Here is a 16,236-nt window from a genome sequence, read left to right on the forward strand (position 1 = left end):
AGGATGGTGGGGGGAGGGGGTTTCTTTCAGCTTGGTTGTCTCTCTCAGGGATAATTCTTTATCCCAGATACATGGATGTAGTCAGTAGTATGGTAAGTTGATGGTTTAGAAGGCATCTGGTATAGGCTATAGGTATACGACATGCCTAATCTAGGGGTTTTATACTGTCAAGAATCGATACAGCGCTCGTTTGCCTGTATTCATATTTGATGTACCATTTCCCCATTTCAGTTAGCTTCGGCAAGTAATGTGACAAGACAAAGCTCAGGTTGGTTTCATGAAGATATGAAGAGTGAGGTATCCAGGGTAATCAAAGTAAACGCCCGGTCAACGGAGCCGTGAAGAAAATAACAAAGAGAAAGGCGGCGAAAGGGCGGTGGCGCATAGCGGCTAGCCATAAACAACCAAATCAGAATCAGTAGTCTTCATCCGAGTCTACATGCCCGCGGTAGCGAGACATGTACCCAGTCCCGCCATCCTCGCTCGCCGAATCATCAAAGTCAAAGTCGTCATCATCGGACGACGCTTCCTCATCTGGGTAATCGTTGGCTGGGTTGTTTTCGGCTGTGGTAAAGAAGGTCAGCGAAAGTCTATGGTTTGGGGATGAAGAGGGCAAGCGAAGGCAAAGCATCACATACCATTAGAGTCAGCATCCTCACTATCCCACTCCTCCTCATCATCTTCAACAAAATCCTCCCAATACTCCTCATCTTCGGCCGTGATGACAATGATACCTACTCCTGGTTGAGGGTTGGCAATACTCTTTTGCTGCTGGTCGGACTCAAACTCGGCGAGGGGATTCTTCAGCATCTCAGCATCTGATAGCGGACGCCGGACGTAGACGTCGTAGACATAGTCGTCTTCGTCATCCTCCTCCACAGCCTGTTCAATCTGCTCTGAAGACTGCGGTGCTGTAGGCGCGACTCTCGGTCCCTTGGGCTGCCGAGGCTGGTGTTTCAACGGCGGCTTAGGAGCTGCGCTGAAAGCATGCTGTAAAGATGCAGGCGGAGGAGGAGCCGGTTTCCCAGCGACTTGGACATCGATGTCCATGCCGTGGTATTGGTCACCCTCTCGCTCGAGTTCCAGCGCGACCTGCTCGAGATCATGAACCAGGCGTTCAGATTCCTGATCCCAGCTCCTGTGTTGTACCTGAGCGGATTTCTCCAATGTATCAGACAGATGTTGCTTCGCAGCCGAGATAGCACCCTTGCGCTCCTCGCGCCACCGTTTCTCGGCCTGGTTAACGACAGGCCGTTTGCGTGGTTTAACAGGTGACGGGGGCGTGCTGTCCTGGACAAGTTCCTTAGGCTTCAATGAGAGAGCCTGTGCCTCAGCTACCAGATCCGAGACCATGGATGCCTTCCGCGAGTGCGCATTTCGCTGCATCTGCTCGACCAGCACAGCCACACCAGGCGCAGGACCACCGGCGCGTCGCTTCTGGATTCCACCAGGGGAACTCTTTGGGGAATTGAGATTTGAGCGCGAGATCTGGAAGCGGCGCAGAGCCTGGGCGCGGCTGGAGGATGACTCCACTGATGCCGGGCTGCTGTCGCGCACTGCGGGTTGCTTGGAGACATCAGAGCTAGCCGAAGAGCCGGGCTGCAGGTCAGTGAAAGGAGAAGGGCCACCGTAGACAGCACGTTTGTGCTTTTCTTCAGCCTCTTTGCGTGCAGCTGTAATGCGCTGCGCTTCGCGGAATTCTGCTCCCGGCGAGGTAGCCCGCACCCTGGGCACGCCCATCGATGATGCTGGGGCGCGCCGGTTTACATGAAGACTGCTTACTGAGCGTGGGCTGCGTACGACCCGCTGCACAGCTGGCGTTGCTGGTGGGCTTGGTGATGCATCTGCACTCCCGATCTCGCTGGCTTTCAGAGTGACTCTGTGGAAGACGAAGTCGGTGAAGCGCCGCTTGGTTTGGTGGAGTGCGGATTGAATGACTGAAGGCCAGATTAGTGTCTGCTGTCAATGTGTCGATCGAGTTTTCATCTCTAGGCAACCATTTTCATGGTATTATGTATCTTTTTAAAGGGGTCTAGATCGCGGGGCAAAAAGACAAGGGGACGGTTCTCGTACACAGAGTCTCGACGGGTTCTTCCTCGCGCCGACGCTTGATGTTAATTTGCTCTGGTGGAAGCGCCATGGTGAAAAGTTGGCGCAGATTTGCGACAGCTTGTTTTGGGGTTGTGGAGGAGATGAATGGGTGAGGCGGCTTGAAGCATCCAATTTGATGTGTCCGATCTTTCCCCGATTTGGTTTCAACAGTCACGTGATCTGAATGTTGTAGATGTCAACAGGCGCATGAGAACAAAATGAAAGATGAATTGAGACTAAGAGTACTCGAATTGTTATCTCTATAATAACTAGCCATAGACTATATATAGAACCACGCAGTGAAAGTAGCCTATAAAACGAATTTTCCATATAACATGTCGCTTGGTGCATTTATGCATTCTCCTGATTCCCAAAATCTGCAGATTTCTATTATAGATGATCATTTACATTTCTAACTAATGTTTCAAGTTCGGTGGGTAGATGGCCATTTTTCTGCTAGCAATTAAAAAGCCAATAGGACCAAAGTCCAAAGTGGTCGCTATGCAATGCAATAATCGCCGCCACGACTCGTCCCTCTCCATGGTCATCATCCAGTGAAACATGCGGCGTACTCACAGCCCCAAAACAAAATAAAATGATAGAAAAAATCAAAGACAAAAAGAAGAGACTCAAGGCCAGCTAGCAATACAAGGTAGTAAAGAAGGGAAGATGGCATGAAAAGGATTAATAGGGGGGATAGAAAACCATTGCGAACGGAATATGTCCGGACGAAGAAAGGGGGAAATCCAAAAAAAGCCAAAAAGTAAAGAAAAGACAAGGGTGGAAAGTGAATGGCAAATGAGTCCAAAGTGAGGGAAAAAAGAAGAGATTATGACCAATACAAGAAACGAACCAGATCAAAATGGGGGGAGGAAAGACATGACAATCAAGAAGGGACTATATGTAAGAACAGAGAATAATGTGGCATTAGGTTCACCAAGGACAATGAGACCAAGGTGGCATCCTTCGGAGCACGTGCAGATAATTATTTGGCTCCAATCTCCTCTTCAGCCCAACCAGGCAGCGAGTTTTCGTTTTGGATAGCCAGGCCAAATCCTGAGTGGTTCAGTCCACCGAGGGCAGAGAAGCTGGAGAAGCTGCTCTGAGGCTGATGGGCCGCACCTGCGCGAGAGTGGCCGGGTTGACCAGAGACAGGTCCGAGGGGCTCCTGGGAGAATGAAGGCAAGCTGACAGCCCGGGAGTGCGAAGCACGGGGCACGCTAAGGCTGCTGGTGCTTGCGTGGTGACCGTGTCCCGGTCCGTTTGCCACACTCAGGTAGCTGTTGGAGGACTTATGCTGGTGCATAGGCGGGTCCATGTGTCCATTTGACATGTCACCGTTGCTAACGCCGTTGTACAGGGACTGCTGTGGCTGGGACTGTGTCTGCAGGCTAGAGAGCGCCATAGGGTCGCTGAGATGGTTTTCCTGATCCTGTGCCTGATGAGCAGATATCTGGTTCAGGTACATTGTCAGCGGATTGCTCGAGCCGACATTCAGAGCCCCAGAGGAAGAGGACACATTCTGCAGCGGGTGACGGTGCTGTCCATTTTGGGAGCCGGTGGACCCTGATGCGGGGGAAAGGGCGGGGCGAGTCGGGCTGGACTGGGAGCCAGACTGGCTAAGGTTCTGCGGGAATCCGTTGAGAACGGATGGTGGTGACTGGCCTTCCATGCCGGCTCCGTTGCGGTTCTGCTGTCCGTTCTGGGTGTTTCCGGCTTGACGTGGTGGGTTTCCGCAGCGGTCCTTGCCAAAGTTGATCTTGAATCGCCTATAGTCCTCCCGATTGCGCATCCCCTCAATAGCCTTGATGGCATTGGCAATGTTCGTGAAGTTGACAAAAGCGCAGCTCTTCTCGCGCAGTGTGTTCACCAACTCGATCTCACCGTACTCCGAGAAGTCCTGGCGAAGGCGTTCTTCTGTCCAGGCCTCGTCCAAGTTACCAATATAGACATTGCGTGATGCACCGCCGCTGACTGCTAACGCAATGGCGGGCGGGAGAGGGCCGGAGTGTTTGCCCCATCCAATCTTCAGACGTCGGTTGTGGATCATCAGCCCCTGCAGATTGCTCAGGGCGTAGAAGGAGGCGGCCGAGGTGGGGTCGATGAATGTAACGAAGCAAATGTGCTTATCGGGGATATATCGAACATGGTGCAGCAAGCCTCCGCGGACGACATTGCAGATTTCCTCAATAGTAGTTTCGGGGTGGATGTTTCCAAGGTAAATGGTGCGGTTGCCGAGATTGTTAACGCCGCCCGCTGTGGTTGCGACGGCGGCCGCGGCAACAGACTGCTGCGCAAGCGCATTAGAAATCAGATCACGGTCCGCCGTGTTCAGCACGTGCGCATATCCAGGTGCGATTCCAAGGAACTGCGCAGCATTTTGCTGCTGAGTCTTGGACACATAAGCACAACGGTCCTTGCCGTAGAACACCCGCTTTGGTGCTTGCCATTGCTGCTCCTGGGGGAGCTGAGTGACCGCCTTCATAGCATTACTGATCGACAGGAAATGGACGAATCCAATCGCCTTCTCCTTAACAATCTTGACAGTATCAATGGGCCCAAATTTGCCCAGATCCTCCCGCAGGTCATCCTCGGATGTCTCCTCGGGCAGATTTCCAAGGTAAACGTTACGCGATGCACCCGACTGTTGAACAGCCAGGGCGACTGAGGTAGGTACCTGTGAGGGCTTACCCCAGCCGATCTTGATATCATTCCCCTTGATGGCCAATTTCTTCAAGATGGCATCGGAATGGAAATGAGTGGCAGAGCTGCTATCCAAAAAGGAGATGAAGGCGCAGTTCTTATCAGGGAGCAGACGCACCGACTCAATTTGGCCGCTACGCACATGGTTTAAAATCTCCTCGGTAGATGTTTCAGCCGGGATGTTTCCAAGATACACGGTACGGCTGGTCCCTGACAGCATGCCCGGGGCCACGGAAGATTGGGGGCTTCCCAGAGCCGCATTGCCCATACCCCCAAGACCATTGATCGGCGATTGAGGGCCCATCATTTGGGAACCACCCATGCCATCAGGTGACATCATTCCATACAAACCATGGTTCTGCATTCCTTGCGTTGGGCTCTGGATATGGTTCTGGTTGTTTTGGGCGTGTCCGTTGCCATTGGCCTGTGGGAAGCCACCGAAATTGGCAAACTGGGGTGAAGCGAAAGCCGAGGGAGTTCCTGGTTGGAAGGGACTGCCTACTAGCAGCTGGGAGGGGAGAAGGGGGGTGTAGTTCATATCGAAGCCGGATGCCATATCGGAGTGTTGGCCGGCGGCAGTGTTTATAGCGGGGATATTGGCGCGACGAGTATTCCGATCCGAGAATCCTTGGATAGGGTTGGGGTGGTTGTTGTTGTAAGCTCCGTGGGAAAAGCCAGTATCACCGTTCAGCGCGTATTTAGACCCGGGAGGGATTAGACGCGAATTATTCGGGATGCTCGATACATCCGAGGCTTGCATGGCGAGAATAAATCCAACACTTGTCCTAAGACAAGAACCTAGTCTTAGTCGGGGATGAGAGGCCCTGACTACCAGACTGAGAGGCTCTGAGGGGAAGAAAGGGTACAAAAAAAAATAAAGGGAGGATTATCAGATCACCATTCAGGAGATGTCTCCACAGCCAATCTCGCAGGGAAAAATAGGAGGATTTCGGGTGGAGAAGAAAAAGAATATTATCAAGAAAAAGAAGAAGCTCTTTCAAATGTAGACGTGTCTAAATGAAAGTTCAACAGTCAATTGGAATGTTTCAATCAGGGTGAAATTGGGGAATGGGGGATGGAGACAAACCTGTCCTTTTTTGGGTCTTTTTTAGAGAATGCCACTTATATATATGTCAATCCCCCATGCAGAACAAGTATATCAAGTCTCCTGAGAGAGGAAGAGAGGAATTCAGGTCAAAAGACTACAAAAGTCATTAGCTTAAAAGAGGTTAGGAAAACCAAAAGGGAAAAAAGGGAAAAAAAGACCTGAAGGGGAAAAAAAGGGGGTAAGACTGGGGGAGATTGGGGAAGAGTTTACAGTTGACACCAGTTTTTTTTTAATAAAAAAAATTAGAAAAAAATTAGAAAAATAATCCTTAAAATTAAGAAGCGATAAAACAAGAAACAGAAACAGAAACAGAAACAAAAGGGTGTAAAAAAGAGCGTGAAGAAAAGGAATGAAAGGTAAGGAAGTGAATCCAGGTAAGGTATGGAGGGAAAAAGGGAAAAAATAAAAAATAAAATAAAATAAAATAAAAGGGGGAGAAGATAATAGGAGCACTTGAGTGGGTTAAAGGGGGACTAACTTCGGTTTTATATATGAGATTATTGATTTATAGGAAGTTATATGCAGTCCTCGATTGGGTATATTAGATGATAAAGATAAAATAACTAATGAAGAACATGAAGGATATAAAGAATACCTACATACCTACTATAAAGAACAAAGAATACAATATAATCCTGGGTTTCCCCAAACTTCGAGTTCCCGTGGCTCCTACAGGATTGGATCATGCCCCTGACAGGTTCATGAGATTAATATAATTTGGAGTACTGTAGCACTACAGTACTACAGTACTACAACATACAGTACTACCTAGGGTCTTCTAAATCCTCTTCTTTTAATCTCCGCTCTCCGGGGAAATCATCTAGTCCCGTGACCTCCTTGATACATCCATGACAATGAAACTGCAATATCCCGAACATGTCAGCTACCTAGGTACCTAGGTATAGGACTAGTAAGCGAAAGCCTACACCTGGAATATGTAGGTAAGGTTCTGACTCACCTCGTGGATGAGTTTAAAATGTTCATCTGCTTCAGAATGGTAGTCAGGTATATCCCTTGATATACTCTAAGCACAGATATACTGTCCATCTTAGTGGTGAGAGATAGAACTATGTAGACAAATGGATTCAAATAATTGATTGCTCCACATGTATCATCTAATATCTGTGAACATATCAATCAGCCTTGGATCATAACCCCCAAATATATACTCCGAAAGATATCCGAGAGATATACAATTTGATGACTGCCTCAGGCATCCGTGGGGAATCCCGCATCTATCGGAAATTTACCCCTCTACCATAATGTGCGATTCTTCCCTTGGACAACTTGCAATTGGGAAGAGATAAGAGTTCCATTCTCTGTGTATCAGGTGAGTCTACCCTTGCATTCTAATCTGTCCTGCCTGGATTCTTCTCAGCCTTACCGTGTATGACTCACAGATCAGACCCAATATTAATTATTTCTCCCACAGAACTCTCCCGCCGCAACTCGAGCTGCAAGGACTAGACTGAACGTCATGGCGTCTACCACCATCTACATCGACGAAGACGTCGGTAGAGACGAGTCCCCCGCCAACGGTACCGAGACCGCCCCCTACAAGACTCTCATCCACGCCTACGTGGAACACCCCCCACCACTGAAGGCATCCAGTACCTCACTCGCAAGTCCCAGACCGACGCCGCCGGGGAGGATGTCGACCCCGCTGCCAAATTGGAGTGGAAGCCCGCCACCAAGTCGGCAATGAAGAAGGCCAACAACCTTTGGGAGCAGCGCAAGAAGAAGGCCGCCAAGGAACACGAATTGGCCATCCGCGAGAAGGCCGAGGCCGACAAGCGCCAGAAGGTCCTGGAGGAGGCCAAGAAGGTCGTGATCAAGGAGGACACCTCGCTGCCCAAGCCCGTGCGCGTTCGTCTGGACGTCACCGACCCGGCCATCGTCAAGCTGCGCACCCCCGAGTCCGATGAGGCCGGCACCCGAGTCCGCGTTCTGGGCCGAGTTCACCGTGCCCGCGCCCAGAAGGATGTCGTCTTCATCACTCTCACCGACGGCTATGGGTACCTGCAGTGCGTCCTGACCGGTGACATGGTCAAGACCTACGATATCATGACCCTCACCCTCGAAACCTCCATGTCCATCCACGGTGAGATGCGCGCCGTGCCCCCCAAGCAGCATGCGCCCAACGACCGCGAGCTGCACGCCGACTTCTTCGAGATCATCGGCAAGGCCGCTGGCGACAAGGAGGCTATTACCACGCGTGTGGCGCCGGACGCCGACCCGCAGACTCTCTACGACAACCGCCACTTGGTGCTGCGCGGTGAGACCTCCTCCTCCGTCATGAAGGTGCGCGCCGCTACTCTGCGGGCTTTCCGCAAGGCATTCGAGGAGACCCGCATGCTAGAGGTGACCCCTCCCGCCATGGTGCAGACCCAGGTCGAGGGTGGCAGCACTCTGTTCGGATTCGACTACTACGGCGAGAACGCCTACCTGACCCAGTCCTCCCAGCTGTACCTGGAGACATGTCTCCCCTCCCTGGGTGATGTGTACTGTGTGTGCCCGTCTTTCCGTGCCGAGAAGTCGTTGACCCGCCGCCACCTGTCGGAGTACACGCACATCGAAGCCGAGTTGGACTTCATCACCTTCACTGACCTGCTTGACCACCTCGAGGATGTGATCTGCCGCGTGATTGACTACACTCTGGCTGAGCCCGAGATCGCTGGATATATCAAGCAGCTCAACCCGGATTTCAAGCCCCCGTCCCGTCCCTTCCGTCGCATGAAGTACGACGATGCTATCCAGTGGCTGATTGAGCACGAAATCCCCAACGAGGAGGGCCAGCCCCACAAGTTCGGTGACGATATTGCTGAGGCTGCTGAACGTCGCATGACCGATATCATCAACCAGCCTATCTTCCTGACCCACTTCCCCGCCAACATCAAGGCCTTCTACATGAAGAAGGCTCCCGAGGACCGCCGTGTCACTGAGAGTGTCGACGTGCTCATGCCCGGTGTTGGCGAGATCGTCGGAGGCAGTATGAGAATGGACGACTGGGATGAGCTGATGGCCGCCTACAAGCACGAGGGCATGGACCCCTCGCCCTACTACTGGTACACTGACCAGCGCAAGTAAGTGTCGATATCTCGCATTGTTCCTAATTAATGTTCTTATCCATACTAACGTTTGAACAATAGGTATGGTACCTCCCCTCATGGTGGCTACGGTCTCGGTCTCGAGCGTTTCCTGGCCTGGCTGTGCGCTCGTTATACCGTCCGTGACTGCTCATTGTACCCCCGGTTCACTGGCCGTTGCACTCCTTAGATATGTTAAAAAGTTATATGCATGATCATGATAGGTACGGGAATGTGGCATGGATGCTACAATGGACGAATGAGATTTCCTTCAAAGATCAATTAAAACCATTCTGTTTCTATGTCACGTACACCGGGTACCGAGTACCTCTGTAGATATGGCTTGTCATTTCGATAACACGGACATCGACTTAGGCCTGCCGTACCTGCAAGATCCTTTAAACTGTTGCCAACCGATGCCAGCTGACTCTACGCACACACTACACGCACTGCACACACTACACACACTACAGCCCCAAACAACACCAAGGCTCTCCTCCGAACAATATGCACAGTCCCACCCACAAGCAGTCTTCCACATATAGGATCTCCCAAAATGTAGTTCTCAAACCCGAGATTTCGAATTCAGATGTCAAATCTCAAATCCCACAACCGTTGCCGCTGCCGCTGCCGTTGAAACCTAGCCCGAGACCCTGGCACCTGGGATTACGAAACCAACCAAAAACGGAAGCGTGCATGAGCACAGCCTCAAACCGAGTCCCGTCTGTATGGGATTTTAGGTAGGTTCCAAACATGGCTACTCACGCGGAGCGTGACACGATCTGTCGTGCGTCTGCGTCTCCATTGCCCCCTGACCGGCGAAGAGAAGGTGGGTTTGGTTTGGTTGAATTTGAGGTTGTTCGGTTTTGGAGTTAGTTGGCTTTTGGCGTTGGCGTCGTTGGTGTCCTCGTTGGTGTCCTCGTTGGTGTCCTCGTTGGTGTCCTCGTTGGTGTTCTCATCGTAGTTCTCGTTAGCTTTCTCGTTAACGTTCTCGTCTCGTTGTCGTTCGGTTCGCGTTCTCGTCCTCGTTGGTGTTGTTGTTGGCGTGAGCATTGTCGTCGGCGTTTTAGTTGTCGTTCTCATTTTGTCTTCTGGTTAGTGTTGTCGTTCCGGTTAGTGTTTTCGTTCTGGTGCGTTGTCGTTCTCCTTGGCATTAGCGTTAGCATTGTTGTTGGCATTGTAGTTCTTGTGGGCGTCGTTTTTATCGTTGGCATTGTAGTTATTGTTAGCGTTGTTTTTATCGTCAGCATTGGTTTCCAGCTACAGCAACCAAAGCCGTCAACGGGATCGGATCGTTTGGTCTGGTGATGCTGCTGATGCTGACCTGCTGCGGATCCGGGTCGCGATGAGCAGGGAACGGGCGAGCTACGACATGGCTGTGACCGAGGATAGAGATTGGATTTGTCATTTGTGTATAGAAAAAGACCGGAATCGAGATCGACTTGGACGAAGTCTGGTCATGGTCACGGGGGGTCGAATCGGTGTGCCCAGGTGTCCTGTAACCGTCCCGGGTCGGGAAATCCTGTCCCTGGTTCACCTCCTCTCAACATCTCATCATCTCCCATGGCCAACAATGGGAGATGGGTTAGTACGGACTTTCTTCCGAAAGAAAAGTTGGGGTTCTTGTTTTGGAGGCGGAGAGAGAGGAAGAGTGTTCCCCGTCTCTCTCCGTCTACAGGAGCAGAGGCGGACAGTGCGAGGATGGATCTCATCGATCTCGGACATGGGTTAGTACAGTCTCTTTTCAAAACATACCAGCAAGAGCTTGAGGTATCTCTAGCATCGTGAGAGAGAAGAGGAGAACATCTCCATGGACAGGGAAAGAGAAGCGCAAGGGTGATCCACTAACCGTGTGCTTCCATTGCTCGAACCGCTCGGAGATAGAATCCGTGAGCCCACAGGGATTCCCCATTCCACTCGGCCCCTTCAAGAAACACCCAGCCCTGTGTGTTCTAGCAGCGGATATTCTGACAAGTCTCCGGGAACAGAGAATGGAACTGTGTCTGTCTGGACCGGGTACATCGTATAGACGCGCGCATCGACGTACTTATTCTCCCGTTTTCCTCCCACGTTTTAGCAACCATAACTCTCGCCCCCAATGGAGACAGACGCAGCTCACATTCGGTACAGTCCAATCAGGGCACGTCCCCATCATGTTGGTTAAGTCGATCTTGATGCTCGCATCATTTCTCTCCCGTTTCAATGTTCTTCCTTTCATTTGTCCCATGGCTGGGGATGATACATGATCTTTCCCGTGTACCGGTCGATGGGTTTGCATCGGGCTCCGCACACTTTGGGTTAGTGGCAGGCAGCTGTCACTAAGTGTCAGCCATATTACTTCTCATACCGGGTTTGGTATAGGTATTTTCGACATCCAGGGCATCTGAAGGCAGGTAGATGTTCCCCAATGAGACCACAGCTGTTAGCCCAGCAGCACCTGTCATTGGAACTCATTTCCCTGTTCTTACTTAGTTTTTGAGTCAGACACACGTCATTTTTTCCTTTTCCTTTTCAACAACCCTAATTCATGCATATCCCAACAATACTTGCGACAAAACACAACACATCAGACATGCAAAGCTCGTATCACAAACTACCCCAGGAAAGAACATTGTTATGTGAAACAAAGAGAAAAACATAAAATGGAGCGTCACGAGCTATATCACTACCACTCGACTGGCAGCATTTATTTTGTCTTATATTCTTTTCCAAGACCTAGGCCAAAAAAGAAAGAAGATGAAGGGCATTATCATGATTGTTTTTCCTAGAAGACATCAATACGCATGGAGCGTGCACAGTTATGGCAACAGCCCTCGATTCCAACCTTGCAAGGTTATCTGCAGGGCTTGGTTTCACACTGCAAGAAACAAGAAGGCAAACGAAAGCCGAAGCTACAAACCATAGCGCAGTTTCTCGATGCAAAGGTCGAATACCAAAAAAGTGCGAGTTCAGCTCCCATTCTGGGCGCGTTGAAGGGCGGCATGGATCTCCCCGTTCGACGCCCCGGCGCGAATGAGCGAGACGAGCCGAGCGACGGAATCGCTATGAGCATCGCGCATGACGGCGAACAATTCATCCAGGAACTCCCGATAGTAGTTCAGGTCGAGTTCCTGCTCGCGGATCTGCTGGCGGCGCTCAGGTGAGTCGCTGGTGTGTCCGATGTTCAGGCTGGTGGGGAGGTCACGGGATCTCAGCTTTCGATCATTTAAGCGTTGCCGGAAAGGGTTTGGTTCACGGGGATGAGAAAGATGTGCGAGTGAGACAGTGAGAGAGGTAAGAGAGAATGGAGGTAAGGTCTTTTGCAATTTGGGGTTGGATCGGGAAAGGTGACTACTCACCTTGTTGCATTCTCGTTGCGTACCGAGTTGGTCTGGCGGACCCCGTTGCGGTCTGCAGGGCCTCCATGGTCGGTTATGGAGCAAGCTGCGGAGAGATCTGGCATCTTTGGACTGGACCAGGTGTGCTGTCAGGGGTTCTGCTCTTATGTGGGGAGATGCTTCGGGATGGTCTGGGCTATCGTGCTCGACGCTGGTCAGATGGGGATTCCCTGGTATCTGCCTGTGTCTAGCTATAGAATACCACGACTTCGTAGGGGTTAGTAACCAGACTACTGGCATTCCGGAGGAGGAAATGGATAGATTTATGATGGAAGAATGGGGCAAAACGTTTAAGAGGGCGAAGTATGAATATTGACAAGGTAACTAGGGGTTGGGACATAGAGCGGTCGGCCATACCGGTTTATAGACAAGTGTGACCCGACTGGGAAGAAGATAGCCTTATACATAGAATTCGTAGAGGTTGGGAGATGGGATTCGACGAGACTCGAGAGTCAAAGAGAGAAAGGCGGGAGATCAGAAACGAGGTATTTGAGGGGATTGGGCAGTTTGCCGCCAGTCCGTATCGTCCAAGCCGAATTGGACATCAGTTCCTATACTTCCGTAGAGTTCTCGAGCTTTCGAGGCATTTGGGATAACCTTCACTTCAGGCTTGAGGATTTCAGAATATCAGAATATCAGAATGTAAAAAGAAAAACCAAAAAGAATTGGATTGTTGTTTCATTGTTTTTAAGACCTTTGAATCGGTCCCGGATAAAATTGCCAGCCAATCGTCGTGTTTCCCTCCATAGAGAGAACGTTCGTATTTGGACCAACCTAAGCTCTTGCTTTTCCATTATTATTATTTTCGCCTGGCTTTTCAGTTTCCAGCTTTGGTCCTGGCCTGTGGTTTGCTGGAAAATGAGGCGAATTTGAAGTCCCTGTGTTGGTATTCGCATTTGTATGGCCGAGATCTGCCTTCGGATAGATTGGAGATACCAAAGAGGCAAAGCAGTCCTTCTTGCAGTCGTGGCGACTTTTGGACTTCTGCCCACAGTAGATTGTTGGAGAGTTGATGTAGTGGCAATGCTTTGCACACTTATGTTCCACTGTTTCAAAGAGCCTGGAGCCAATTGGGATGGCTAGGGCTCTCGGGTGGACTCGAACTGACTGCAAGTAAACTGACCACAAGTGTCTTCAGTTGAACATCGAATTCGACCGTCAATCTCGATGACTTGTCCAGACGCCGGAACTCTCACTATACCTCGAAGACGAAGCTGTGAATACTTGGTGGACAATCTGCGGATACGTTGTCGTCGGCAACCCGAATGGTTCTCTTGGACACCTCATCCCTGGGACCGGGTTCTGTTTTCTCTCACGCGAAGGAAAGCAATGTCACGTTGAAGAGATATGTGACTGTTCCCTCTGTCTTCCAAAGTTGTCCGGGATTCACCTGGGCAGCTTTGAAACTGCGTGCTGACTCGCTCTTTTCGTTTACAGTTTGTTAGCGCCCTACCCGTTCCTCCAACGTCCGGACTGAATTCAACCTGTTCCCCCCTCCTTGTCTTTTCACAAATCCTCCACACCCCCCCCCCCCCACTGTATACATTGCCGTATCCTCGACCGCACCTATTGAGTTGAGCACCGTCGGCTCTTCTCACCAGAATCGACTTCCTGATCCCGAAGATTTCATTCCCGGTCCGCGACCCACGAAGCCTTCAACACTTGAGCATCACGCCTTGAATATCTTGTGAGACTGCCCAGGCATCGATTGCTGGACGTTCAAAGCAGAACAGGGGATACAAGGGCTATAATGACCTGGCTGTCCAGCTATGGGAGTAATGGACGCGGTTGGAAGGGAGGACTGATTCACCAACACTCCATCATATTACCCAGTCTTGCAGTGTCTGGGTACTAAGCCAAACATCATAACTCGGGAGTGTGACATGGAACCGGCATTTGATACAGTGTCCGGTGTTGGTTTGAGTGACCCAACCCAATCACTGGCTCCTATGTGCTTCTGTGCCAGTGTGGTGTAGCAACTGTCTGGTTATGGGGGTCATGGACAAAGCTGGACGTGAGGGATGATTCACCATCGCTCCATCGTATTACCCAGCCTGGCAGTGTCTCGGTACTGGGCCGAATATCACAACTCGGGGGTGTGCCACGGAATCAGCATTTGATGCAGTGTCTAGTGTTGGTTCGGGTATGATAGACCAACCCAACCCAACCACTGGCTCCCATGTGCTTCTATGCGAGTAGTGTGGCATCTATCCTTTATACCAGCATTTTTCGGTCATTGACCATACGGAACGAACCATCGGTGCGGCAGAATACCGTGTCTTAATTCCGATGGACTATTTCAACTGTTTCCGTCATCACCTCCAGGGTATTTGTGGTATTTCCGGGCCATATGGGTTTCTTGACAAAGCTGTTGTGGAACGAGAACGGGGACGGCGAAGGGAACGAAAGATGCCTAGGCGGCGTTTCCCGGCCTTGCCTTCGCTTCGTCGAACACGCTAGACGGGGATCAAAGGACATATGGATGAATCGGACGCTCTGGGTTCGGTTGAGACTACTTCTCGCGATTCGTGTGGACCTGGCGTACTAGGCGGGCTGGAGGTAGAGGGGCACACATTGCTTCGCCCGGGTTCTCACACCGGTGTCCGGCTGGTCCGCAAACGTGTACAGTGATGACCGTCCGCATTTCACCGCTGACGGGGTCCTTCGCATGTGGGCTGATGATGGGGTTCATTGCTGTACCGCACCAGTGCACCACGCCAAGTCAGTTGGGATGAATGAGCGAGCGATCCAGCTAGTAGGTTCCGTCCCCTGCAACATTGCCATATAAACCAGGTCGCCTCTGTCGATGGAGTGGTGTGGTCATGAAAGAGACTTCGGTCAAAATTCCGATAGGACTCTATCCACGAAGGTAAGTGACAGGTATGACAGTATGGGCCCATGGGCCAAACTATTCCTGTGGACGTTGTCGTGGGTCGTCTCTTTGGCATCAGTGATGCAGTGTACGTCGGTTTTAAGTCGGTTCAGGCCAGGGGGCATGATGTCTGTTGATCTTGCAAACCGTGGACAAGTCTCTAAAGGCAATAATACGTCGGTCGGCTGTCAACTCGAAACAAGGTTTCATGGTCGTAGAACACCATGATCATCTGAGGCAGGCACAACACGGGGAGCATCGATCGGTGCTTCGAGGCCGTTTCATCCAGGCCATGTCGATGATTGCTTTCGCGTTGTCGGACTGTCGGCGGGGGTCGTGACGGGCATCGACGTTGGCTTTTATACGGCGAAAACGTCTCATCGTGTTTACAAGCAACGCTGTCATCATCCGCTGTAGCTTGTGGGGGACATCGATCTGTCCGAGTCAGTCATTACACATCACGGTCGGTAACCTTGGCCCAAGGAAGCGGCCCCATTTGTCGGCAGAAGGCATGGCTGGAGCAGTTTCTTCCTGAGGTTGTTTCCTGTCAACGTGAGGCTTCTTTGTCGGTGATGGCGATGGGTCATGGCAGGGTGAACATGAGATTTAATGAGAAGCAGGCGAGAGGTCTACCCACCTTGAAGCCGAGATCGACTACGCTCGACCCCTTCGGCCTAAGTTTGGAAGGACCCTGGCATCAAGTGATGCCAGACTCCCTGGGGCAACCTCATCACCTCAAGCCTTTTCAGTTGTCATTTCTCCCTAGCAGGACACACTCGGCTATCATAAGGAAGGTCATAGCCTGCAGTTTCCTGTCCAAAGGGGAAGGAAGAAAGACAAGGGAAAGCCCTATCCCCCAACCCGTCCAATTGGATCCGCCAATAATAAGGGAAAATAGTTCCTGGCGAGGTTATTGGGGGCTCCCACTGCCCCAACATCGAAATACGCAATGAGCGTCAGACTTGCGTTCTACAGAGTACCCCGGAGTCTGGAAATTTT

The 16,236-nt window shown here is 51.1% G+C and overlaps 8 protein-coding genes across 8 annotated transcripts; 2 read left to right on the top strand and 6 right to left on the bottom strand.

Moving 5' to 3' along the window:
• Positions 1-415: 415 nt before the first annotated feature.
• Positions 416-2,140, bottom strand: N7525_005354 (Iwr1 domain-containing protein; the record flags this gene model as incomplete). The annotated part of the gene is made up of 3 exons (XM_002564855.2): positions 416-564; positions 639-1,937; positions 2,074-2,140. 3 exons carry the CDS (start codon positions 2,138-2,140, stop codon positions 416-418), a joined length of 1,515 nt encoding a protein of 504 aa, XP_002564901.2.
• Positions 2,141-3,076: 936 nt separating this feature from the next.
• N7525_005355 (putative differentiation regulator (Nrd1)) lies at positions 3,077-5,554 on the bottom strand (the record flags this gene model as incomplete). Its single annotated transcript, XM_002564854.2, has 1 exon — positions 3,077-5,554. One exon carries the CDS (start codon positions 5,552-5,554, stop codon positions 3,077-3,079), a length of 2,478 nt encoding a protein of 825 aa, XP_002564900.2.
• Positions 5,555-7,379: 1,825 nt separating this feature from the next.
• N7525_005356 (asparagine--tRNA ligase DED81) lies at positions 7,380-9,178 on the top strand (the record flags this gene model as incomplete). The annotated part of the gene is made up of 3 exons (XM_061213372.1): positions 7,380-7,440; positions 7,506-8,985; positions 9,052-9,178. The coding sequence occupies 3 exons, from the start codon at positions 7,380-7,382 to the stop codon at positions 9,176-9,178; spliced, it is 1,668 nt and encodes a 555-aa protein (XP_061070393.1).
• A 518-nt stretch (positions 9,179-9,696) lies between these two features.
• Positions 9,697-10,041, bottom strand: N7525_005357 (uncharacterized protein; the record flags this gene model as incomplete). Its single annotated transcript, XM_061213373.1, has 1 exon — positions 9,697-10,041. One exon carries the CDS (start codon positions 10,039-10,041, stop codon positions 9,697-9,699), a length of 345 nt encoding a protein of 114 aa, XP_061070394.1.
• Positions 10,042-10,101: 60 nt separating this feature from the next.
• On the bottom strand, positions 10,102-10,396 carry N7525_005358 (uncharacterized protein; the record flags this gene model as incomplete). Its single annotated transcript, XM_061213374.1, has 2 exons — positions 10,102-10,248; positions 10,313-10,396. The coding sequence occupies 2 exons, from the start codon at positions 10,394-10,396 to the stop codon at positions 10,102-10,104; spliced, it is 231 nt and encodes a 76-aa protein (XP_061070395.1).
• A 1,540-nt stretch (positions 10,397-11,936) lies between these two features.
• N7525_005359 (uncharacterized protein) lies at positions 11,937-12,430 on the bottom strand (the record flags this gene model as incomplete). The annotated part of the gene is made up of 2 exons (XM_061213375.1): positions 11,937-12,156; positions 12,327-12,430. 2 exons carry the CDS (start codon positions 12,428-12,430, stop codon positions 11,937-11,939), a joined length of 324 nt encoding a protein of 107 aa, XP_061070396.1.
• A 2,447-nt stretch (positions 12,431-14,877) lies between these two features.
• N7525_005360 (uncharacterized protein) lies at positions 14,878-15,057 on the bottom strand (the record flags this gene model as incomplete). Its single annotated transcript, XM_061213376.1, has 1 exon — positions 14,878-15,057. The coding sequence occupies one exon, from the start codon at positions 15,055-15,057 to the stop codon at positions 14,878-14,880; it is 180 nt and encodes a 59-aa protein (XP_061070397.1).
• A 114-nt stretch (positions 15,058-15,171) lies between these two features.
• Positions 15,172-15,374, top strand: N7525_005361 (uncharacterized protein; the record flags this gene model as incomplete). Its single annotated transcript, XM_061213377.1, has 2 exons — positions 15,172-15,234; positions 15,255-15,374. The coding sequence occupies 2 exons, from the start codon at positions 15,172-15,174 to the stop codon at positions 15,372-15,374; spliced, it is 183 nt and encodes a 60-aa protein (XP_061070398.1).
• Between the last annotated feature and the right edge of the window lie 862 nt (positions 15,375-16,236).

Source organism: Penicillium rubens, assembly GCF_028828025.1.
Source record: "Penicillium rubens strain IBT 27055 chromosome Unknown utg000002l_segment0_segment0, whole genome shotgun sequence".
NCBI lineage: Eukaryota > Fungi > Ascomycota > Eurotiomycetes > Eurotiales > Aspergillaceae > Penicillium > Penicillium rubens.